The sequence below is a fragment of the Lissotriton vulgaris genome, chromosome 1_1 (genome assembly GCF_964263255.1).
Source record: "Lissotriton vulgaris chromosome 1_1, aLisVul1.2, whole genome shotgun sequence".
Lineage (NCBI taxonomy): Eukaryota > Metazoa > Chordata > Amphibia > Caudata > Salamandridae > Lissotriton > Lissotriton vulgaris.
The window spans coordinates 467959585-467978726 of NC_141685.1; the positions used below are offsets into that span (position 1 = coordinate 467959585).

At 43.1% G+C, this 19142-nt stretch overlaps 1 protein-coding gene across 7 annotated transcripts in view; it reads left to right on the forward strand.

Annotated features, from left to right (window-relative positions):
- The window catches only part of MIER1 (MIER1 transcriptional regulator), a 396268-nt gene that overhangs the window by 334437 nt on the left and 42689 nt on the right, over window positions 1-19142 (forward strand). For all 7 annotated transcript variants that reach the window (XM_086953817.1, XM_086953835.1, XM_086953836.1 and 4 more), the window contains 2 exons: window positions 9245-9372; window positions 18236-18363. In XM_086953817.1, the coding sequence (XP_086809943.1) occupies window positions 9245-9372; window positions 18236-18363 (256 nt within the window). The remainder of the gene's footprint in view (window positions 1-9244; window positions 9373-18235; window positions 18364-19142) is intronic.

Sequence of the window (19142 nt, forward strand, 5' to 3'; positions counted from 1 at the left end):
GTGAGCAAAAACCATAACCATAAAAGCATAACCTGATCATAGAAAACTCCCAGTTTAGGAGAAATTGACTGTTTCAGTTAGTGTTCTCAGATTGGTTTCTGGTGAGTATTATGTGCGAGTGGTACTTGCTCAGTGCTCTTACACTCATGTACATTTAAAAACACCAGTAAGATCATGGCCGGGAAGCCCCCTGGACGAATGGCTTAATTATTTCAGTAATTTGAATCACACAGTTATGCCCTGTAACATGGGTACTCACAAACATTTTGCTCAGGGCAAAAATGTTTGCTCTCTGGTGTGACTGAAAGCTGCATTGATGCCAGCAGGGTGGCGGATTGTGGGGGGAGGAAGGGAACGTCAAGGTGGGTGTAGGGGAAGTGAAGCATGTACATCTAGTGTCAGAATTGCGCATTGTGAAACCAGAAAATCTGGAATCAATCCCAGCTTCCCCACTTGATGAAATTGTGTTATCCTCAGCAATTGTTTTATTTCACGTTCCCTCCTTTTTTTCTTTATCACATAAGTGGACCTCCAAATACATGACCTTCAGGATTCGCGCTGTACAAAACATCTTCCTGTGTTTGATTTGATAAACTATATTGTTCATGTATAATGGCCACCCATAGGGTGCAGAGATTAACTGACTTGCCTCTTAGTTCACTATTGCCATTGTTGTCAGTCTGGGGAGTGGGAGGATGAATGTTTCTATTTCATGTTTGCAAACTATCAGTTTAAATAGGCCAGGTGTTCCTATTGTGATGGACGCTGGCCTGGTAGTTTGAGCAGGACTGTTCCCATTGGAGCAGGAAAGGCTGATTTGCATATGGCTGGTTCTCGTCTAAAGGGGGCAAAGTTGTCAAACTATTTTCCTGTGGCTTATAGAGACATTGTCGACATCACTAAGTTAGCATGGCTCGTGCAGCCATGATGCTGCTTTTGCGCACGTTAGTACATAACTTTATTTTTGCACGCCTCTGTTTATGCCTTTCACATGAGAACTGTCTGCTATGTTCATTCTCTGCTGGTTTCTTGAATTTAGTAATTGAGTAAAAGGTCAATAAATAATGCCCCATGTTGTTCTATTCTGGTCAGGCCCTAGCACCTAGACAAAACATACGACTACAGCTGCGGCTGGAGAATCGTGATTTTGATATTATAGGGAGGCAAGTTTTTTACCACACTAGGAGAGGGATCTTATCAGGGAGAAGAGCAACACTCAGCCTTGCTGTAGAAATCACATCTATGCTCTAAGTATGGGGTCTGTTAACAAAACCCAGAGATCTTCTATTATATAATACAACACCTAGTAAAGGGAAGGGAGTGTTCAAGGCATGTGGGCTGCTGAATTCATATCTGTGCATAGATCGCCGCCTAGTGTTGGGTCCGGATGATTGCACATTGTTTTCCTGGAAGAGTCTTCGAAGTATCACAAGATAGGTGGCTCCTCCCCTGGACTACAGTGCGCATGGGCATCCTCTCCATCCTTAGATTGTTTTTTTCCGCCATTGGGTTCGGATGTAATTTCATAACTCGGAGTTCGGAATCAATTAAAAACTTTCTAAAAGGCATTCGGGGTCGTAGGTATTGTTATTCGATCGGTGCCGACAACTTTATTCCTGTTGTTTTCTACTCAGGACGTCGAATCTGGCCGCGTGGCCTTTTCGACACCAAGGGACCGATCGTCAATGGAACGAAGTCCATTCAAAAGATGCCCCAACTGTAACTCGAAAAATATCCACACATAGATAAACACCCTGTGTGTAACAAGTGTTTATCTCCAGAACACAATGAAGCCTACTGCTTAGCTTGTGCACAATTTCGATCGAAAAAAACACTTCGGATTCGACGAGCAGCGAGGCAGACGATGCAGAAGCCAGCGCCTGACCCGGAGAATATCTTTGAAGACGACGAAGAGGTCGCCGAAGCTGAAGACTCAGATCAGCAGTCGGAGCAGGGGTCAGAACATAACTCCAACTACTATGTTGACGAAGAAGAAGACATTATCGAGCTGGGGGACGACGATCCAGGCTTTGGAGCCGTCGAGGACGACTCCGGCGAGGACACTGGGCCAACCGTGAGTACGGAGCCCAGTACATTTACTGATACGCTTCCAGAGGCTCAGGTCGAGGCATCACCGGAAGGCCTTAGCCAAGATCATGACATCGATTTTATAGCCCCGTTATTCATCCCGGCTAAGATTATAAGACAAGAGCCATCGGTGCAACATTACCATAGCTTGGTAAAATCGAAACCGAAAGTGATGGAACCAAAACAGAAACCAAAACTGATAGACTTTACAGTCTTCGGACCGAGAGGTGTAGATCCATTGGAGCCGACCAAAAAGAAAATGGTAGTCGACCCGGCTGGGTCGCATATAAGGGTTGTCGAGCCGAGAGCCAGTACACCCATGTCCACGCCTAAGCTAAAGGCCGTCAAACCGACGAGATCGATGTCAACACCAAGCAACACAAACAAGGGACTCGAACAGAAGACGGTTGTCGAACCGAAAGAGAAAGTCGACAAACCAAGGCCAGTGCACACAAAGGCACTCGAGCTGAAGGCAAGGATCGAACGAAAGGGGTCCGTCGGGCCGAGGCAGCAAAACATCACTCCAAAGCAGCAAGCTCCGAAAACGACACAAGGCCAAAAAGTGGTTATCGAACAGACGAGAACAGTCGGATCGATAACAATTACGGCTCTGAAGAAGTTCATACAGACTAAAAAGACTGTTGAAACGCAGAAGTCCGTCGGACCAATAAAATTCGGACTTCCAACACACGTGAAGCCAAAAGCGGTCGAACCAACAACCGGAATCGAACCGACACAGACAAAAAAGGCGATAACGGGGAAAAGAGCTAAAGCACCGCAAGAGCCCTCAACAGATGAACAGTCAAAACTGTATGTTGACCCCGATACTGGCAGAGTTACCCTATATAAGCGGAAAATCAGACCAGAGACTTATGCTGAGACCTATAAAATACCACTCAAAAAGAAGAGACACTTCTACATCTCCAATTCTCTTTGAGCCTATCAGACCACATGTACAAAAGACTTCTACATATTCTCCCAAACGCACAGATGAGGATGTGGACTATGAGGATAATGAACAGTACAATTATACGGTGGACAATGACCAGGACAACTAGAATCAACCATGGTCTGACCCTGTAGATCCTGGAGACTCTCAGCCCATTCCAGACAATACTGCATACCCTGTTAAGACTTCGCCTACAGAGGACACAGCTGCTTTTAATGCATTGATAGAAAGAGCAGCATACAATCACCATGTGGAGATGCATGCAGACCCCATGGAGGAAGACTTCCTCTTTGACAATTTCAACACTTCTGATAGATCTGTCAAAACATTGCCAATGTTAAAAGGGGTGCTTAAACACGCAGGGGACATATTTAAGGAAACAACCACGGCACGGGTCATTAACCCCAGAATAGAGAGGGAATATAGGCCAGCACCAGTGGACCCTACATACATTAAGGGACGGCTGCCTTTAGACTCTTTGGTAGTATCCAATGCACGTAAACGTGCTAATTCGCAGACTACTGGCGAGGCTCCACCTCCAGACAAGGAGTCTAAGATTCTGGAGGCTTCAGGCAAAAGGGTAGCTGCTCAAGCAGCTAACAAATGGAGAACACACAAGCCCTGTTAGGCAGGTATGACAGGGCACACTATGACACACTAGAGTAAATTCTCCAGCATCTACCTGACCTTTATAAGGAACAGGCAGAGTTCCTAATACAAGAGGGAAAGCTAATATCTAACGCCTCCATCAAATGTGCGCTAGATGCGGCAGACACAGCAGCCAGGGCTATCAATACCAGTGTCATGCTCAGAAGACATGCGTGGCTCCGCATCTCTGGGTTTAAGAATGAGATTCAGAGCACTTTACTCAATCAACCTGTTAACCCTGATTATTTATTTGGTCCTGATGTGGACACAATATTAGACAAGATGAAGAAGGATATTGAGACAGCCAAGTCTATGGGAGCCTTGCAGTCACAACAATACAGAGGCGGCTCCTTTCGTCGCTCCGGCAACAGAGGAGCTGCAAGAGGAGGCTCAACACAGCAAACCTCATACAACAAAGGGAACACGCAAAACACCTACAACAAAAACAGTAGAGGTGGATACCGTGGCAATAACAACAAGGCTAGAGGACAAGGGAATAACACCACCAGATCCTCTACCAATACCAAACATTGACTTCTTGTCACTACCCCCAGACCATGTAACACCGGTCGGGGGAAGATTACAGCAGTTCCTGCCAGTCTGGGAAAACATAACTACAGACAGGTGGGTGAGGCAAATTATCCAGCATGGCTATTGCCTCGAATTAACCTCCACACCACCCAACATACCTCCAAGACACCATCCTATGTCCGTAGAACACCTACACTTATTGCAGCAAGAAGTCATCAGCATGCTACAAAAAGGGGCCATAGAACTAGTACCCTTAGAACACCAGGGTACAGGGGTGTACTCACTATACTTCCTAATCCCCAAGAAGGACGGGTCTCTCAGACCAATTTTGGACCTCAGGCCCCTAAACCAATACATCTTATCAGAGCATTTCCAAATGTTCACTCTACAGCAGGTATTACCACTGTTGCGTCAAGGAGACTACCTCTCAACACTAGACCTCAAAGACGCATATTTCCATATACCAATACACCCGGCACACAGGAAATATCTCAAGTTTACAATACAAAATCAGCACTAAGTCCTTCCTTTTCATTTCATTTCATTTTGGACATTTATAAAGCGCTTGGAAGTACGCCCACCGGCGTGTCCCCGCGCTGTGATAAGTGAGAAGCTGAGGTTCCACCCACCCTCCCCGCCGACTACCTGCTAAACAGAATGGTCTTGAGTTTTTTTCTGAAAATCAATTCTGATGGCTCCAAACGCAGGCTTGAAGGAAGAGCATTCCAGTGTTTGGCCGCCAGATGCCTAAAAGATCTACCCCCCATGCGGGCTTTCCTTACTCTTGGTATCGTTAAGAGCCCTGTGCAGGAGGATCGAAGGCTACGTGTGGGTTCATACACGGTCACCAAGTTCCTGAGCAACGCAGGAGCCTTGCCATTCACAATACGATGGCATGTGGAGAGAGTTTTAAATTCAACCCGACTGGCAACTGGAAGCCAGTGAAGTGCGTGGAGCGCGGGTTTGGAGGGGGATCTCCTGGGGAGCCTCAACACCAAACGGGCAGCCGCATTTTGCAGCACCTGAAGTCGCCCGATGGCCCTGCTGGAGGCACCCAGGTGACAACAGCCCCGACGGTGTTCACCAAGTGCCTAGCGACAGTAGCTGCACATCTGAGAAGACCGCATATTCATGTCTATCCATATCTGGACTACTGGCTAATACAAGCACAGTCAGCCCAGCAATGTGCCAGCCACATGTCACGCACTATTCACCTCCTGCACAGTTTAGGTTTCTCGCTGAACTACCAAAAGTCCCATCTTCAGCCTACCCACGTACAACAGTACCTGGGAGCGACAATAGACACTCTGGCAGCAAAAGCACAGCCAAATTCTGCCAGAATAAACAGCATTCAGACGCTGATCCAAAGGTTCAGGCCCCAACACTCGCAACTGATAGGCATGATGGCCTCATGCATTTTCATAGTCCTTCACGCGAGACTACACATGCGTCCGCTGCAGGAGTGCCTAGCACGTCAGTGGAACCAGGCTCAAGGACAATTGAACGACCTAGTGTTGGTGACCAGTCGTGCATACAACTCTGCATTGGTGGAATCCACAAAACCTTTGCAAGGGACGACTGTTCCAAGAGCCTGTACCACAAATAGTGTTGACGACGGACGCATCCCTGTTAGGGTGGGGAGCCCATTTCCTCCACCACACAGTGCAGGGCTTATGGACCACGCAGCAAAAGAAAATGCACATCAACCTACTGGAGCTGATGGCAATTTTTATGGATATGAAAGTGTTCAAAGTACATCTGTGCAACAAGACTGTGTTGATCCGGAAGGACAACATGACTGCAATGTACTACCTACAGAAACAGGGAGGAACACACTCTCCACAGCTGTCACATCTAGCTCAGAGCGTGTGGAAGTGGGCCGTTCAGAGAAACATTTTTCTCATGGCGGAACACCTCCCAGGCAAGGACAATCAAATAGCGGACCTGCTCAGCAGACACAGCCAACAGGTGCACGAGTGGGAGATTCATCCCACAGTGCTACAACCATACTTCCAACAGTGGGGACAACCAGAGATAGACCTGTTCGCCACAAAAGAAAACGCAAAATGCAAGTACTTCGCCTCAAGGTTCCCACACCTGCAGTCTCAGGGCAATGCGATATGGATGAACTGGTCAGGCAAATTTGACTACGCTTTTCCACCAGCACCGTTGATACCGCTAGTGGCACGCAAACTGCGCCAGTATTTCATAACGCTAATCCTGGTTGCTCCAACATGGGCGAGGCAACCGTGGTACACCACGTTCCTAGAACTTTCCGTGGTGCCTCATCAAAGACTACATCGAACACCCAGTCTCTTAACGTAAAGCCATGGAGACATTCAGCACCCAGATCCGCAGCAGCTGAACCTTGCAATCTGGCTTCTGAAGTCCTAGAGTTTGGCTACCTAAACTTACCTCCTGACTGCATGAACATTATCAAGGAGGCAAGGAGACCTAAGACAAGAGCATGCTATGCGGCAAAGTGGAAACGTTTTGTCATTTATTGTAACAACAATGACATAAACCCACTAGACGCATCAACTCAAAATATCATACGCTATCTTTTGCACCTACACCGCTGCAATCTAACCTATACATCCATAAGGATACACTTAGCTGCCATAGCAGCTTACCTTCAGAACAGGCAGCACCTTTCGCTATTCAGAGTGCCTGCAATTAAAGCATTCATGGAGGGGCTCAAACGAGTGATCCCCCCCCAAGACACCCACCATCACCTGTCTGGAACCTAAACGTTGTTTTAACCAGACTAATGGGACCACCTTTTGAACCTTTACACTCGTGTGAAATACAATTTTTAACATGGAAGGTGGCTTTTCTCGTACCGATTACTTCTCTTAGAAGAGTTAGCTAGCTGCAAGCCCTAACTATTCAAGAACCATTCATCCAAATTCACGCAAATAGGGTCGTGCTTAGGACAAACCCTAAATTCATGCCAAAAGTGGTATCCCACTTCCACATCAATCAAACAATAGAACTGCCAGTGTTCTTCCCAAATCCACAGTCGGTACCTGAAAGGGCTCTACACACACTAGATGTTAAGAGGGCTCTCCTATATTACATAGACAGGACAAATGATTTCATGAAGACAAAACAGTTGTTTGTTGCCTTTTCACCACAGCACAAAGGCAACCCCATTTCCCAAAATGGTTTAGCTAGATGGATAGTTAAGTGCATCCAAATATGTTACATTAAAGCTAAACGCACTTTAACAGTTCCCCCCAAGAGCGCATTCCACACGCAAAATGGGGGCATCCATGGCTTTCCTAGGAAACATTCCTCTAGAGGAGATATGTAGAGCAGCCACATGGTCTAACATACATACATTTACCAAACACTACTGTGTAGATGTACACTCCAAGCAGCTGTAGGACAGGCTGTTCTCAAAACTCTTTTTCAGACTGCTGCAGCTGGCACGGGCAGCCACCGCTAGGGGAGAGCCTGCTATGCATTCTATGCACAGATATGAATTCAGCAGCCCACATGCCTCGAACGGAATATGCTACTTACCAGTATGCATCTGTTCTTGGAATGTAGGGCTGCTGACATTCATATCGCCCACCCTCCTCCCCGGTGCCGGTCGCAGCTGTAGCCTTCACTATTACTTTCTAGCATGGACATCACTTACTGTATCATACTCCATCTCTGCCACAATGGCGAAAAACAATCTGAGGATTGAGAGGATGCCCATGCGCACTGTAGTCCAGGGGAGGAGCCACCTATCTCGTGATACTTCGAAGGCTCTTCCAGGACAACAATGTGCAATCATCCGGACCCAACACTAGGCGGCGATCTATGCACAGATATGAATGTCAGCAACCCTACATGCCAAGAACAGATGCATACTGGTAAGTAGCATATTCCTTAGGCACTATAGTTATTTTCTCCATTGTCTTTATACAATGACATCTCCCTTCATAATGTATGGACTGGTTGCGATGCTAACTGTATTAATGTTATGCATTATTCTGCTTGTTGTGGCACGTATACTGCAAGTTAGAGCACTTTAGTTAAAATAAACATTTTAAACTATACTAGTGTCTCGGTCAGATCTTATTGTGGACAGGTGCGAGAGTGTGAGCGAAAAGGTGTCTTGTCACCACGATTCCGGGGTAATCAGGGAGTGTTGTGTTCTGGGTTGTCTAATCATTTGCTGCTCTGTATTTGGATAGGAGAGCGAGTGAGACACTATAGCTAGTTGGTCCTGGGCTTGTGGGTACTAAGGGGGTAGGAAGGCATAGCTCCTATACAGCAAAGTCACATATTCCTGCACACAGTTCTGTGTGTTGCAGGGATTCTGCACATAATCACATCACATAGTGTGTTATGCTCACAAACTACAGTATGCATGAATGGAAACAGTGTCATTCTATTCAAATACCTTCATATAGTTGATATTGGGGTGAAGTACTTTTGGGTAAGGTTCACAAGTAGACATGGAAGTTCATAAAGTTTATTATTACGACACTAGCAAGGTATAGATTGGCGTTAAAAATGACAAAGAGGGACACCCTGAATGTTAAAGCATAGTATTGTGTCCTAGTGACGGGTTGAAATCTCAGTTTTATTTAAGACAAAAATGGAAAATAGATTTTCCTAGCAGACAGAGAGCACATGTATGGCAATTAGCAACATTTTTGTGTACGAAAAAAAAACTTTGTTAGTGGTTCCACAGCAGGCAGAATTATAATAAGCCTGACGTGTTGTAGAGTGGAAATTGGAAATGTTGAGTTAGGCAAAACGGTTTACTCTATCAGCAAAGTGATGAAAATGAAGCCTCCAGTAGATTTTAGACCAAGATGTACAGTCTGAGTTTGACATGTTTCAGAAGCTAGAACTATCTAACTTCAGCTGATATACTTCTCAAAACGCCAAGAAATTGTATGAATGCTCTATGAGCAGTAGCATTAATCTTCCTCTTAGGCAAAAGTCATAAACCTACTTTGGTGAGGCACACCAGTGCAAATTATGTGATGTAACTTTCCATAATTCTTTTTTTTTAATTTGTAGGTCAGAACGAGATCTGTTGGAGAATGTGTTGCATTTTATTACATGTGGAAGAAATCTGAGCGTTATGACTTCTTTGCACAGCAAACTCGATTTGCAAAAAAGAAGTACAACCTGCACCCTGGGGTTACGTAAGTAACATTGTTTGCTTTTACATCTACTGTTACTGTATTCATCTCTGTGTTCATTATTGGTCTTCGCCAGAAGTAGCCTTCAGAGATTACATAGGATCTTCGTAGTGGTTAACTTAAAACCTCTTATTCAGAGAGTGAGTGTGATGTGAGACTTTACCAAATTATTACATCACTTGACATCCAACATTTTACATTGGGGTCCAGTGTATTTATATGATGCAAGGCAAGTAAACCCTGGATCGGTATGCTATGAAAGACTAAAATGCAATCAACATTTTGAAAGACTGGGTTGTTGAATTAATTTTGTCTTGAGGAAGCTCAAAAGGAAGAGGGTTTTTGAGTGGGTGAGGAAGGTGTTAGTTGTGTCCATTGGAGTGCTAACTGGTCAGTGAAAAATGGACTTGTGCAAAGTAGATATTCGGGACAAGGCGATTGACCCATTTGTACATTAGGTTGAGAAGCATTATAGGGACAATGATTCAGAATGTTTGGTTTTTGAGGTGGAAGTTGAACTAAAAACAGAAACAATCGCAACATTGGGTTATTTTAACAGGTTGCACTAGCGGGACAGACTTCTTGTGAGACTGGGCCATTACTCCATTTTTTCCAAGTTGTAGGTCATTAATCTGGTTTTTAGTATAGTCTGGATTTGTGGAAGATTAGCAAGTGATAGAGTGGTTGGTGAGGTAGTTATTGTTGAGATCCATATTTACTCAAACAGTAGTTCACCAACAATGTTTAAGTCTAACAAAATACCCAGCGATTGAGAAGTCATTTAGCTAAACTTGGACTTTGGTGGAAAGTGGATTATCATAGTTGCGTGGCCTCGCCATATAATAATATATTAGCAAGAACAATGTCCCTAGACCAGAGAACAATGACTTCCAATAAATATAGACTCAATAGTTCTATATCCAATGTCCAGCCGGACAGTTTAATTTCCAATGTAAAAGATGCATAAAAATTAGGTGTGATACAAGTGGGACACCAGCCGGGGCCCAACTAACACACACAAGGAAGGAACAAACAAGAGAAAGTAGGCAAATTAAGGCAGTCTGAATATCATAAATTATACACAGACAATCCAAAATACACACTTATGCAAATAGTAATTTCAAAGATAAATAAGCGTTTGGTGTATAGAAGTAGACGACGTTTCGAACCCTATTCTGATACAAGGTTCATCTTCAGGACAACACAAGATTGCCTAACAATTATATATACAGAATGCCCACTCTGTGGGATTAACTGACCATACCTCCTTTTTTGATCGCCATATAATAATGTCACAATCTCTACCAGGCTCAGTTAAGTTATTTAACAAAATCCCATGGCTCAGCCCTGGGTGCCTGCGGCACAAAGTAGTCAGGCTTAGTCAAAGGAGCAAGTGTAAAGCATTTACAAGTAACAAAACTGTTAACAAGTAAGAGATACAACGCAATAAAAATGAAACAATTTGTGCATTTTAACCTAAGTTAGACACCAAAATGACAGAAACCTATTGAGGGGAACTGAAGATATGATTTTTTAAAGGTAAGTAAAATACTTAAACTTCAGTCTGTTTCATGTAGTAAATATTTGCAACCAGGTGGAAGCTAATAGGCTAAAATGCCTGTTAAAGTTGGCTGAGCCTTCGCGGGCTGGGGCCAGTCACAGTCACCACTCCCATCCAGGGAGACAGTTTACCTGTTGTAGTCAAAAAGAACAACTGATGGACAGAATGCAGAACAAAGTCATACATTCACCCCAGTACGGAGATCAGGCCTAAATCCATTGTTTGGTTGCTCACTAAGCCATTCCAGTTTAGACCCAGCCATATGCAAATCAGTCTTGACCTGCACCCAGTGGGAACAGTCCAGCCCGAACTGCCAGGCCAGGTCCTCCCTGGACTGGAAACAAGCATCCTAGGACCGGTTTCGGGCTTTCAGCCAGGATAGCTTAACTCCATTGGCATGGAGAGCACGGGGCCCACGTCTGGGCATACCCGTCCCACTCGAGGTGACAAATGCAAAAATAAAAATTGAAGGACCGAATGCAGAACAAGATCATACATTCACCCCAGTACAGATATCTGGGCCTAAATCCATCGTTTTTTGGCTCACCATGCCATTCCAGTTTGGACCCAGTCATATGCAAATCAGTCTTGACCCTGCACCCAATGGGAACAGTTTAGCCCTAACTGCCAGGCCCATCATTTATTTGTGTAGCACTTTTCACCCTAAGTGGGATGGGAATGCCCAGAGGTGGGTCCCTAGCTCACTGTGCCACTGGTTTCAAGCTAGCATGGCTGATGCAGAGTAATACCCAGAAACGGTCCCAGGATGCTTTTTTTCCGGTCCAGGGAGGACCTGGCTTGGCATTTCGGTCTGGACTGTTCCCATGAGTCACAGGGTCAAGACTGATTTGCATATGGCTGGGTCTAAACTGGGGTGGCATGGTGCACAAAAGAACGATTAATTTAACCCAGATCTGTTGACTGGGGGTGAATGTATGATTTATTCAGCATTCTGTCCATCATTTGTTTGCGTAGTACCTGTTCTACTCAGCAGTCTTTTAAGCAATCCAGTCATGAAATGGGTCTGATACTAGGGATAAAGGATGCTGAAGAGGTGTGGTGAGTTTTCCTGGATCACCCTAGGGTCGACAAACTTCAGGGATCGTATCCAGCCTCAAGATTAGATGCCCACGTTACATTGCAGGTCTGGGTGACAACTGCTGGAGATAAACAGGAAAGGCTACCGAAGTTTTTAGCGACAGTGGTGACTTTCTAAGGTCACCTTTCTAGTAAAGGTTACCTTAATTCCAATCTCAGTAATGAGTTGGGTTTAATGCAATAATTATTTGATACCTTGGATTAATATCTTTTAAGGTTCCGAAAGGAGGTCAGCACTTAGCGTGGTGCCTATTGAAACTCTGTTAGCCAGTGAGACTAGAGGCCTTGCTACTGCAAAATTGCAATTTCATGTTTTCACTGTCAGAGCATGTTTAGCACCAAAGGCACACACCCTTCTTTTTAATATGGAGCACCCTGCCTGCCTTCCTCAGGGGTGGCTTATTTTTATTAAAAAGGAAGGATTTGATTTGGTACATGGGGTTTATTTTGAAATGTTGAGTTGAGGTCTATAGCTCCCAGGCTGGTCTGCAGTGGCAGGTCCAAAGTCACGTTTTCTTTCACCTTTGTCACTGTAGTGGTGGCACAATTAAGTGCTGCAGTCCACTAGTGATATTTATGTCCTGGGTACCCTTTGTGTTCTATACAACAGACGTATACGCAAGTTAAATGAGACAAGTTTGGAGAAGCCAATTGTACATGTACTTTGGGGGTCAGAGCACATGCACAGGGGCCTGGACAGCAAGGCCCAATATACCACAAGATCGAAAAACCAGCAGCATCAGTACAAAATCTGTGGGTGGTGGTGGTGTTCTACAAAAAAAGGACCTTTCCTACAGATCAGATGATCCTAAACTGGAATGGATGCATTTCTATCTCCATCCTCTACTGAGTTCATTTAAAAAAAAAATGAACATCACTGAGCAGTAACTGAGATCATGAAGTAGGTAGTGCATCCAAGAGGCTTCACATAGTCTGCATGAACTTGCCATATCTATAGAAATTAGAATTAGGACAGATTACCATAACATGTTTTCATCGCAGAAGGCCACAATTTTGTATAGTGTTCCAGTATGTGTGAGCAGCTGCCTTGCCCATCCTTTATGTTTTGCAACTCTACTTGTTTTCTCCACTTCCAAGGATTGAACTTCTTTTTTTTTTTTTAGGAGTAGAGTTTTTTCCACAAATTCATTTTAATTGAGATCCTTTCTATGTGAAGGGGTGGATTCCATGCCAAGCTCCTCTACTCCTCATGTACCTCTTACCATTTATCAATTACCATTATCAACCAGCAGTAGGCAGTTCTGTTTCTGCGAGATCTTAGGATCTAACCCACTTTCTGTGCTTGAAGTGCCTGGGGCCAAAGCACTTTTACCTTTTTGCATTTTCTGCCATTGCTCACTTTCCCTCTTTGCTGACCTTCCATCTTTCTCTTTTTGGCTTGTATTGATCATCAGGCACTCATTGTGTAGAAGCTAAACACGCTAAAAGAAGTATGTGATGAGTACAACTTTGTTGTCGCAGATCTTTCAACTGTGTAATTTGTTCTTTCTATGCATTTTGCCATGACAATTGAGGAAGGGCACATTGAGATTGGTACTTAACATAACCCCAACGTTTACTTTGAAATCCTGAGTCATTAAAGTTTTAAAGATCATGCTGTGGTGTTGCCTACACTTAAATCTCTCAAGCCATGCTCCAACGTGCTGCCAAGATTGAAGATCCATTCCATTGGAATGTATATTGAGGTGCTACAAAGTCTTATCACTTTAGTCTTCGATGAGGTACCAATAAAGGTTAATTAGAAGGGGTGCAGGTGTTGTCTTACACTGTAACGTTTGTGCAAATTTTCAGGGCATTAACCTCAGTTGTTCACATTGGCCTAGACTAGGGTAGCTCTGAGGTTCAAATTCATATTATGCCTAAGAATGCTGATAAATGTTTACAACCTCTAGGTTCCAATCCAATGGATGCATAATGTTTTAAGGGTAAGCAGTGTGTTTCAGTGTGTATTGCCCACAAACTCCACTGATCATACATCACTTCAAATATAGTTTTGATTCTGGTTCTGCCCCTTTGTGCGCAAGTAGTGAGGCCAAAGGGATTAGTAACAGATAGTTAGTTGTTCATTGATAGGTCAGTGACTATTTCATCATTAATGGTTAACAGTACATTCCATATGTCTATTAAGTTAGTAATCGGTGGATTAGCTGTTATTGTGGGCCTGACCTCATTTATTTTAACGCATTCAAGCAGATTGTCTAAGTATTTTGAAAAATACAATGGTAGCTTTGACATTAGCTAAAGCTCTGTCTAAGGGTGCGCACTGGTAAACCCACAAGCATTGTAGTTACTACCATTGCATTGGTCAATCTATTGCATTTACATGACTACTGATGAACTTGTCGTAAGTTTGATATGCTGCTAGAGCACGATTTGGTAGTGCTCAAGTTCAAATAGTAGATCTGGCATGATGGGGCTACGACCAGTTATGGTGATGGTCTGTTAATTAACGATTCTCAACGTGGTGTCTTATGTCCTGTCCAGAAGTATACATTTTGTGGTTGCTGCTTTCAATTTCCTGGTTATTTTTCTATCCATTATAATAGTGCCAATCTAGTGATTGTAATGGGAAAGGAAATTACCTTGACTAGATGGAAAATTTCTCTTGGTTGTACAAACAAGTCCTGTATTTTTTCTTCAAGGATCCAATCTGGTCTTCAAGTGGTGTTTTGGTTTTTATGATTCTTACAAATCCACACCAGCTTTTACAGGTTACTAAAGAGAAGCTGCAAAACCTTCCAAATGAGAAGGGTAGAGGGAGTTACCATCTGGAACTTCATACACAAAGAGGTAGAAATGACTACCTATCACTGGTGACAAAACAACAAACACCCTTTTGTTGTGCAAGTGTGGCAACAGTCCTGTTACCTGGGGGCCTGGAAGACTATCACACAGAAGCCGTTTTAGGCTTCCTCTTTTTATGTTTCTGCTCTTGCTGCTTCATTCATGCAGTGTAATTGTGATATCTAATCTTCTGATCATACAACATTGCTATGGGAGAGAAATAGAAAGCTTTGGACTATCCTGGATCTTGTTTCTTCAGAGCAAGCTCATCAAGGAACATAAGTGATGAGGCAACATATGATCAAGACAGATCTGTTGAACATTAAATCAAATCCATAACTCCACTTTTGCTTGAATGTTTATTTATTTACTATTTATTTTCAAACTTGATGTGATAAATGACCACTTGGTAGCTGGCCATTTGAGGTGGACAATGTTGGTGTAGAAGGCTATTTTTTTATAACTATATTGGGTGGTGCAGTGATTTATTCCACTTAGCTGCCACTATTTCCTCAGTCATCGAGATAAATACCCTGCAACACATCCTTTGTGATGGGACTAAGGCATAAAGCAGATCCTCCTTTGTATTTTTGTGGTGCTCCCCTAGAGTTCTCAGCAAACCTCTTTTCAATGCAGCCTCCTGCAAATAAAAGCCTGGAGCTTACAGTCTTCATTTTGGCTTTGAAGGCTTTTCGCCTTCTTTTTTGTGGAAAAGTGTGAGGTTGATATGCACTGTACTGAAGGATTATTTTATACTAGGCAAAGGAGAAGTCATGTATATCAGTTGTGTATGTTTACCAAGTACATATTTTTCAACACAGGGTCATTGGGTGACCCAAGATCCTAGAATGAGTCTAGGGGGTGCAACAAGCTGCTCCACCAACACCATGGCAGACAATCTAAAAGGATATGCAGTGCCCTGTTGGTCCTAGTAGGACAGGCATTATTTCTTTAAGAACTTCCCATATCTGCTTTTTGTCTCTTTCCTTGCTCCTGAAACAAATCTTGAAGCTGAAAGAATTTCAGCGGTATTGACCATGTTCTCCAAATGATTTTAAAATAAGTTGATTTAGGTTGCACAGCAATGTGGTTAAGTTTTGTTTGTAAAGTTACTTCAGTCAAATCCCCATGGTTTAGTGCTTGCGCTTAGGTTTATTCTGTTGGTTTGTAAACGCACAGCCACCAGTTATTCTAAATTGGTGACTTGTAAAACTACTCCTTTTGTTGAGTTAACCTCTGCTATGAGCATTAGTGCATTGTATGCTCCTTTTATGAATAATATGTGATAGTGTAATGTAGTTCCTATATCTCTGGTAGGCTCTGCACATTGGAATAATATACACTGTAGTTTGACATAGGACTGAGGTCAGTATGTCTCTTATCGAGTACATTAAACTTAATTACTTGTATGTGCCAGCTAACTCAAAGGTCACAAGAAACTTCTCGAATAAACAAGAAGGGATTCGTTTCTGACAACCGCATAAACATGACAACTTTGTTTCCCTTAGAATCGGAACAATCTCAGAATTGTGGAAACAATAGATAACCGTTTCACTCAGTCAATCGTGCATGCTTCGTTTCTACAGAGTTGCACAGAAATAGACGGGCGTTTCAATAAAAAGGGTTTATTGAACAGTCTTATTTCTCGTGCAAGAGATATGAACTGCTACAATCGTAAGAGAATGCGAAGTATAATACGTACAGTGTTAGCAGGAAGATAAAATAATACTGCAATAGCATGGTTTGCAGCTGTGACATACATTCATAAAAATACATACATAAATAACACAGGCTAAAATGTGAATACTCATCTGGTGCTTCTAGCTAGTTCTACCCCAGTGTACCAAACCTAACCTAAGTGTAGTACGAGGTAAGAAGTAGGTGCGGTTTGTCTATAGTCTAGTTTAGCTATAGTTAAGATTGGTGTTGCCAAGATTTGCCAAAAGTCCCTCTAGGTTCTAGTCCGCTCCAGACCTTCGAATGAGTGAGGTTGGAATCTCTTTCCGGGTCTCGATCTCTAACACCCCGCAAGGGGAGTCGGAAACACTGGAGCTGGATTCTCTGCGAGGAGGATGACAGTGTCTGGTCTGTGCATCAGGCGGGAACTCGACTTCCTTCCGAACTTGCAGTGACGAGCTGTGTTGTGCAAGTATGCAGCCGAACCGTAGTTTGCCATGGCAAGTGAAAGTATATTTATACTTTGAAGGTGTTTAGGAATGCCAGTATTGACGTACAAGTTGGGCAGAAGAACGTCATTAATGAAGCCCTAAGGAATTGATGTACATGCATATTAAATGAGTTTTTTGATAAATCAATAGTCCAAGCTAGGGGAAGTCCTAAAGGCTTAAGAGTCTGGTTTTCAAAGATCTTGTTGTGACGTAAATGGACGGATGTAGGTGGCCATGCCTGTATTTGATTAGCATGGATAATGCCTAAATAAGGGCAGGATTTCTAGGCCTAAATATGGGCAATGAGAATTGTGCCTGTATGAGGTGATAAATCGTGGAAATCTATATACGGTATCTAAATCGACACACAATAATAGTCTATAAACATAAGGTTGTTTTACAGCTCCATTTTAGAGTTCCAAAGAATCAGGAGAACTTCCGTCCACTCTTTAACCCCTACATTAAAGTTAGGGATCTCTACATTACCTTGATTTCAACTGATCCCCCCCCCCCCCCTCAAATTATATTTTGACTTCAAAGCCATGTATTCGTCATGTAGGCTACTAGTGGCTTATTGTTAGTCTTCTCCAGATTTTCCTTGTTTGATGGGTGGTATTGTGAACTCCGGTCTACTCATCAAAGGCAGCATATCTTCTGCCATCCTCCAGACATATGAAATAAGAGCCAAGGTGACTTCTGAAACTTTTGAACCAATGTGTTTTCATATGATAATGTAGGACAGATGTGTTATGTTGGCTTTTCTTTTGCAAGCTTTACAAATTGGATTTTATCATAAGATCCATTGCTCAATTTGGTGAATGTTCTTTTGAAGAGCTTCTAATGTAAATATGTTTTCTTTGGTCGATTCCATCTTTAAAAGTGTTACTATGGTTTAACTTTTGGGAAAAGGGCTCTGAATGTATCATATAAAACTGCCAGCTGTTACCTCTGCCGCCTCTCCCCTCTACCACCCCCACTTCCAAATGAACCTGAATATCTTCGCTCTTTTTCTGTAATCCAAAGGTATAGAGTGATATACTGAGGTACAAATAGCCATTTGGCAGCTAAGGGGCCAAAGCCTTCTAAATCTCTCTGCGGTCTAGGTGGCTTCAATGATGGCCTGACACTTGTTCATGAATAGGCATTCATTCAAGCCTGTGTTCAAGTCTTATCTTATGTAGTCTAATTTCAACACATTTAAAATAAGTCAACTCAATCTATTATTTACTCCAAGGGATTACATGGACCGTCTCTTGGATGAAAGTGAAAGTGCTGCATCTAGTCGGGCGCCTTCACCACCACCAGCCACCTCCAACAGCAGCACCAGTCAATCTGAGAGAGAGGACAGCACACATGGAAATGGTAAGCGGATGGTCACATTTTTTATTTCCTTGACCTATCAAAGAACACTAAGCTACAGCAGGCTTAGAAAATATTTAATTTGTTCTCCTCTGCCATTAAAGATTAGGCCTCCATTATGACATTGGAATGAGTATTTAGCAACAATTAGACGATGGCTTGTAGTTCGAGTAATTTACAAGTGTATTTGCAATTTACTTATTTGCATGAACTGCCGGTTGCACCCCCTGATTGTGTGCATTTTTAAATTGCTTTTTGCACATTATTGTATTGTAATTTGACATCTTTCCACTCAGTGTAACGCTGATCTTATTCGCCAACTTATATCTGGTTGTTTTAAAATTGTAATTTTAAATGTTTCTTTTACTAGTATGCTTTTATGGTGAGAATACTTACTCGGAATAAAGCTGATTTGATTTGGAGTATTTAGCAAATCTAAATGCTCTCCATAAGTCCGACCTTCATATTAAAGGTCCAAACCCTTTTACTAACAATGCTCCACATATTTAGATATTGCTTGCTTTCTATTCTACCTCACTAAGATAAATGGTGAAACAGACTATGGTTTTTAGGGCTCGCCTGCTGTGCGCATACGCATAGCTGGCGAAGCTCTATAGGGGCTTAAATAAGCTTTACCTAGACTGGCGATTGACTGGCGATTTGATGCTGTGCCCGTGCGCTTTTAGGCGTGTGCACATCATCAAATCGCCAGTCAATCGCCAGCAGCACTCCTCCCCTGCTGCTTCACACCCTCATGCCGCTGTGCCCCCTCCCTTGCCCGC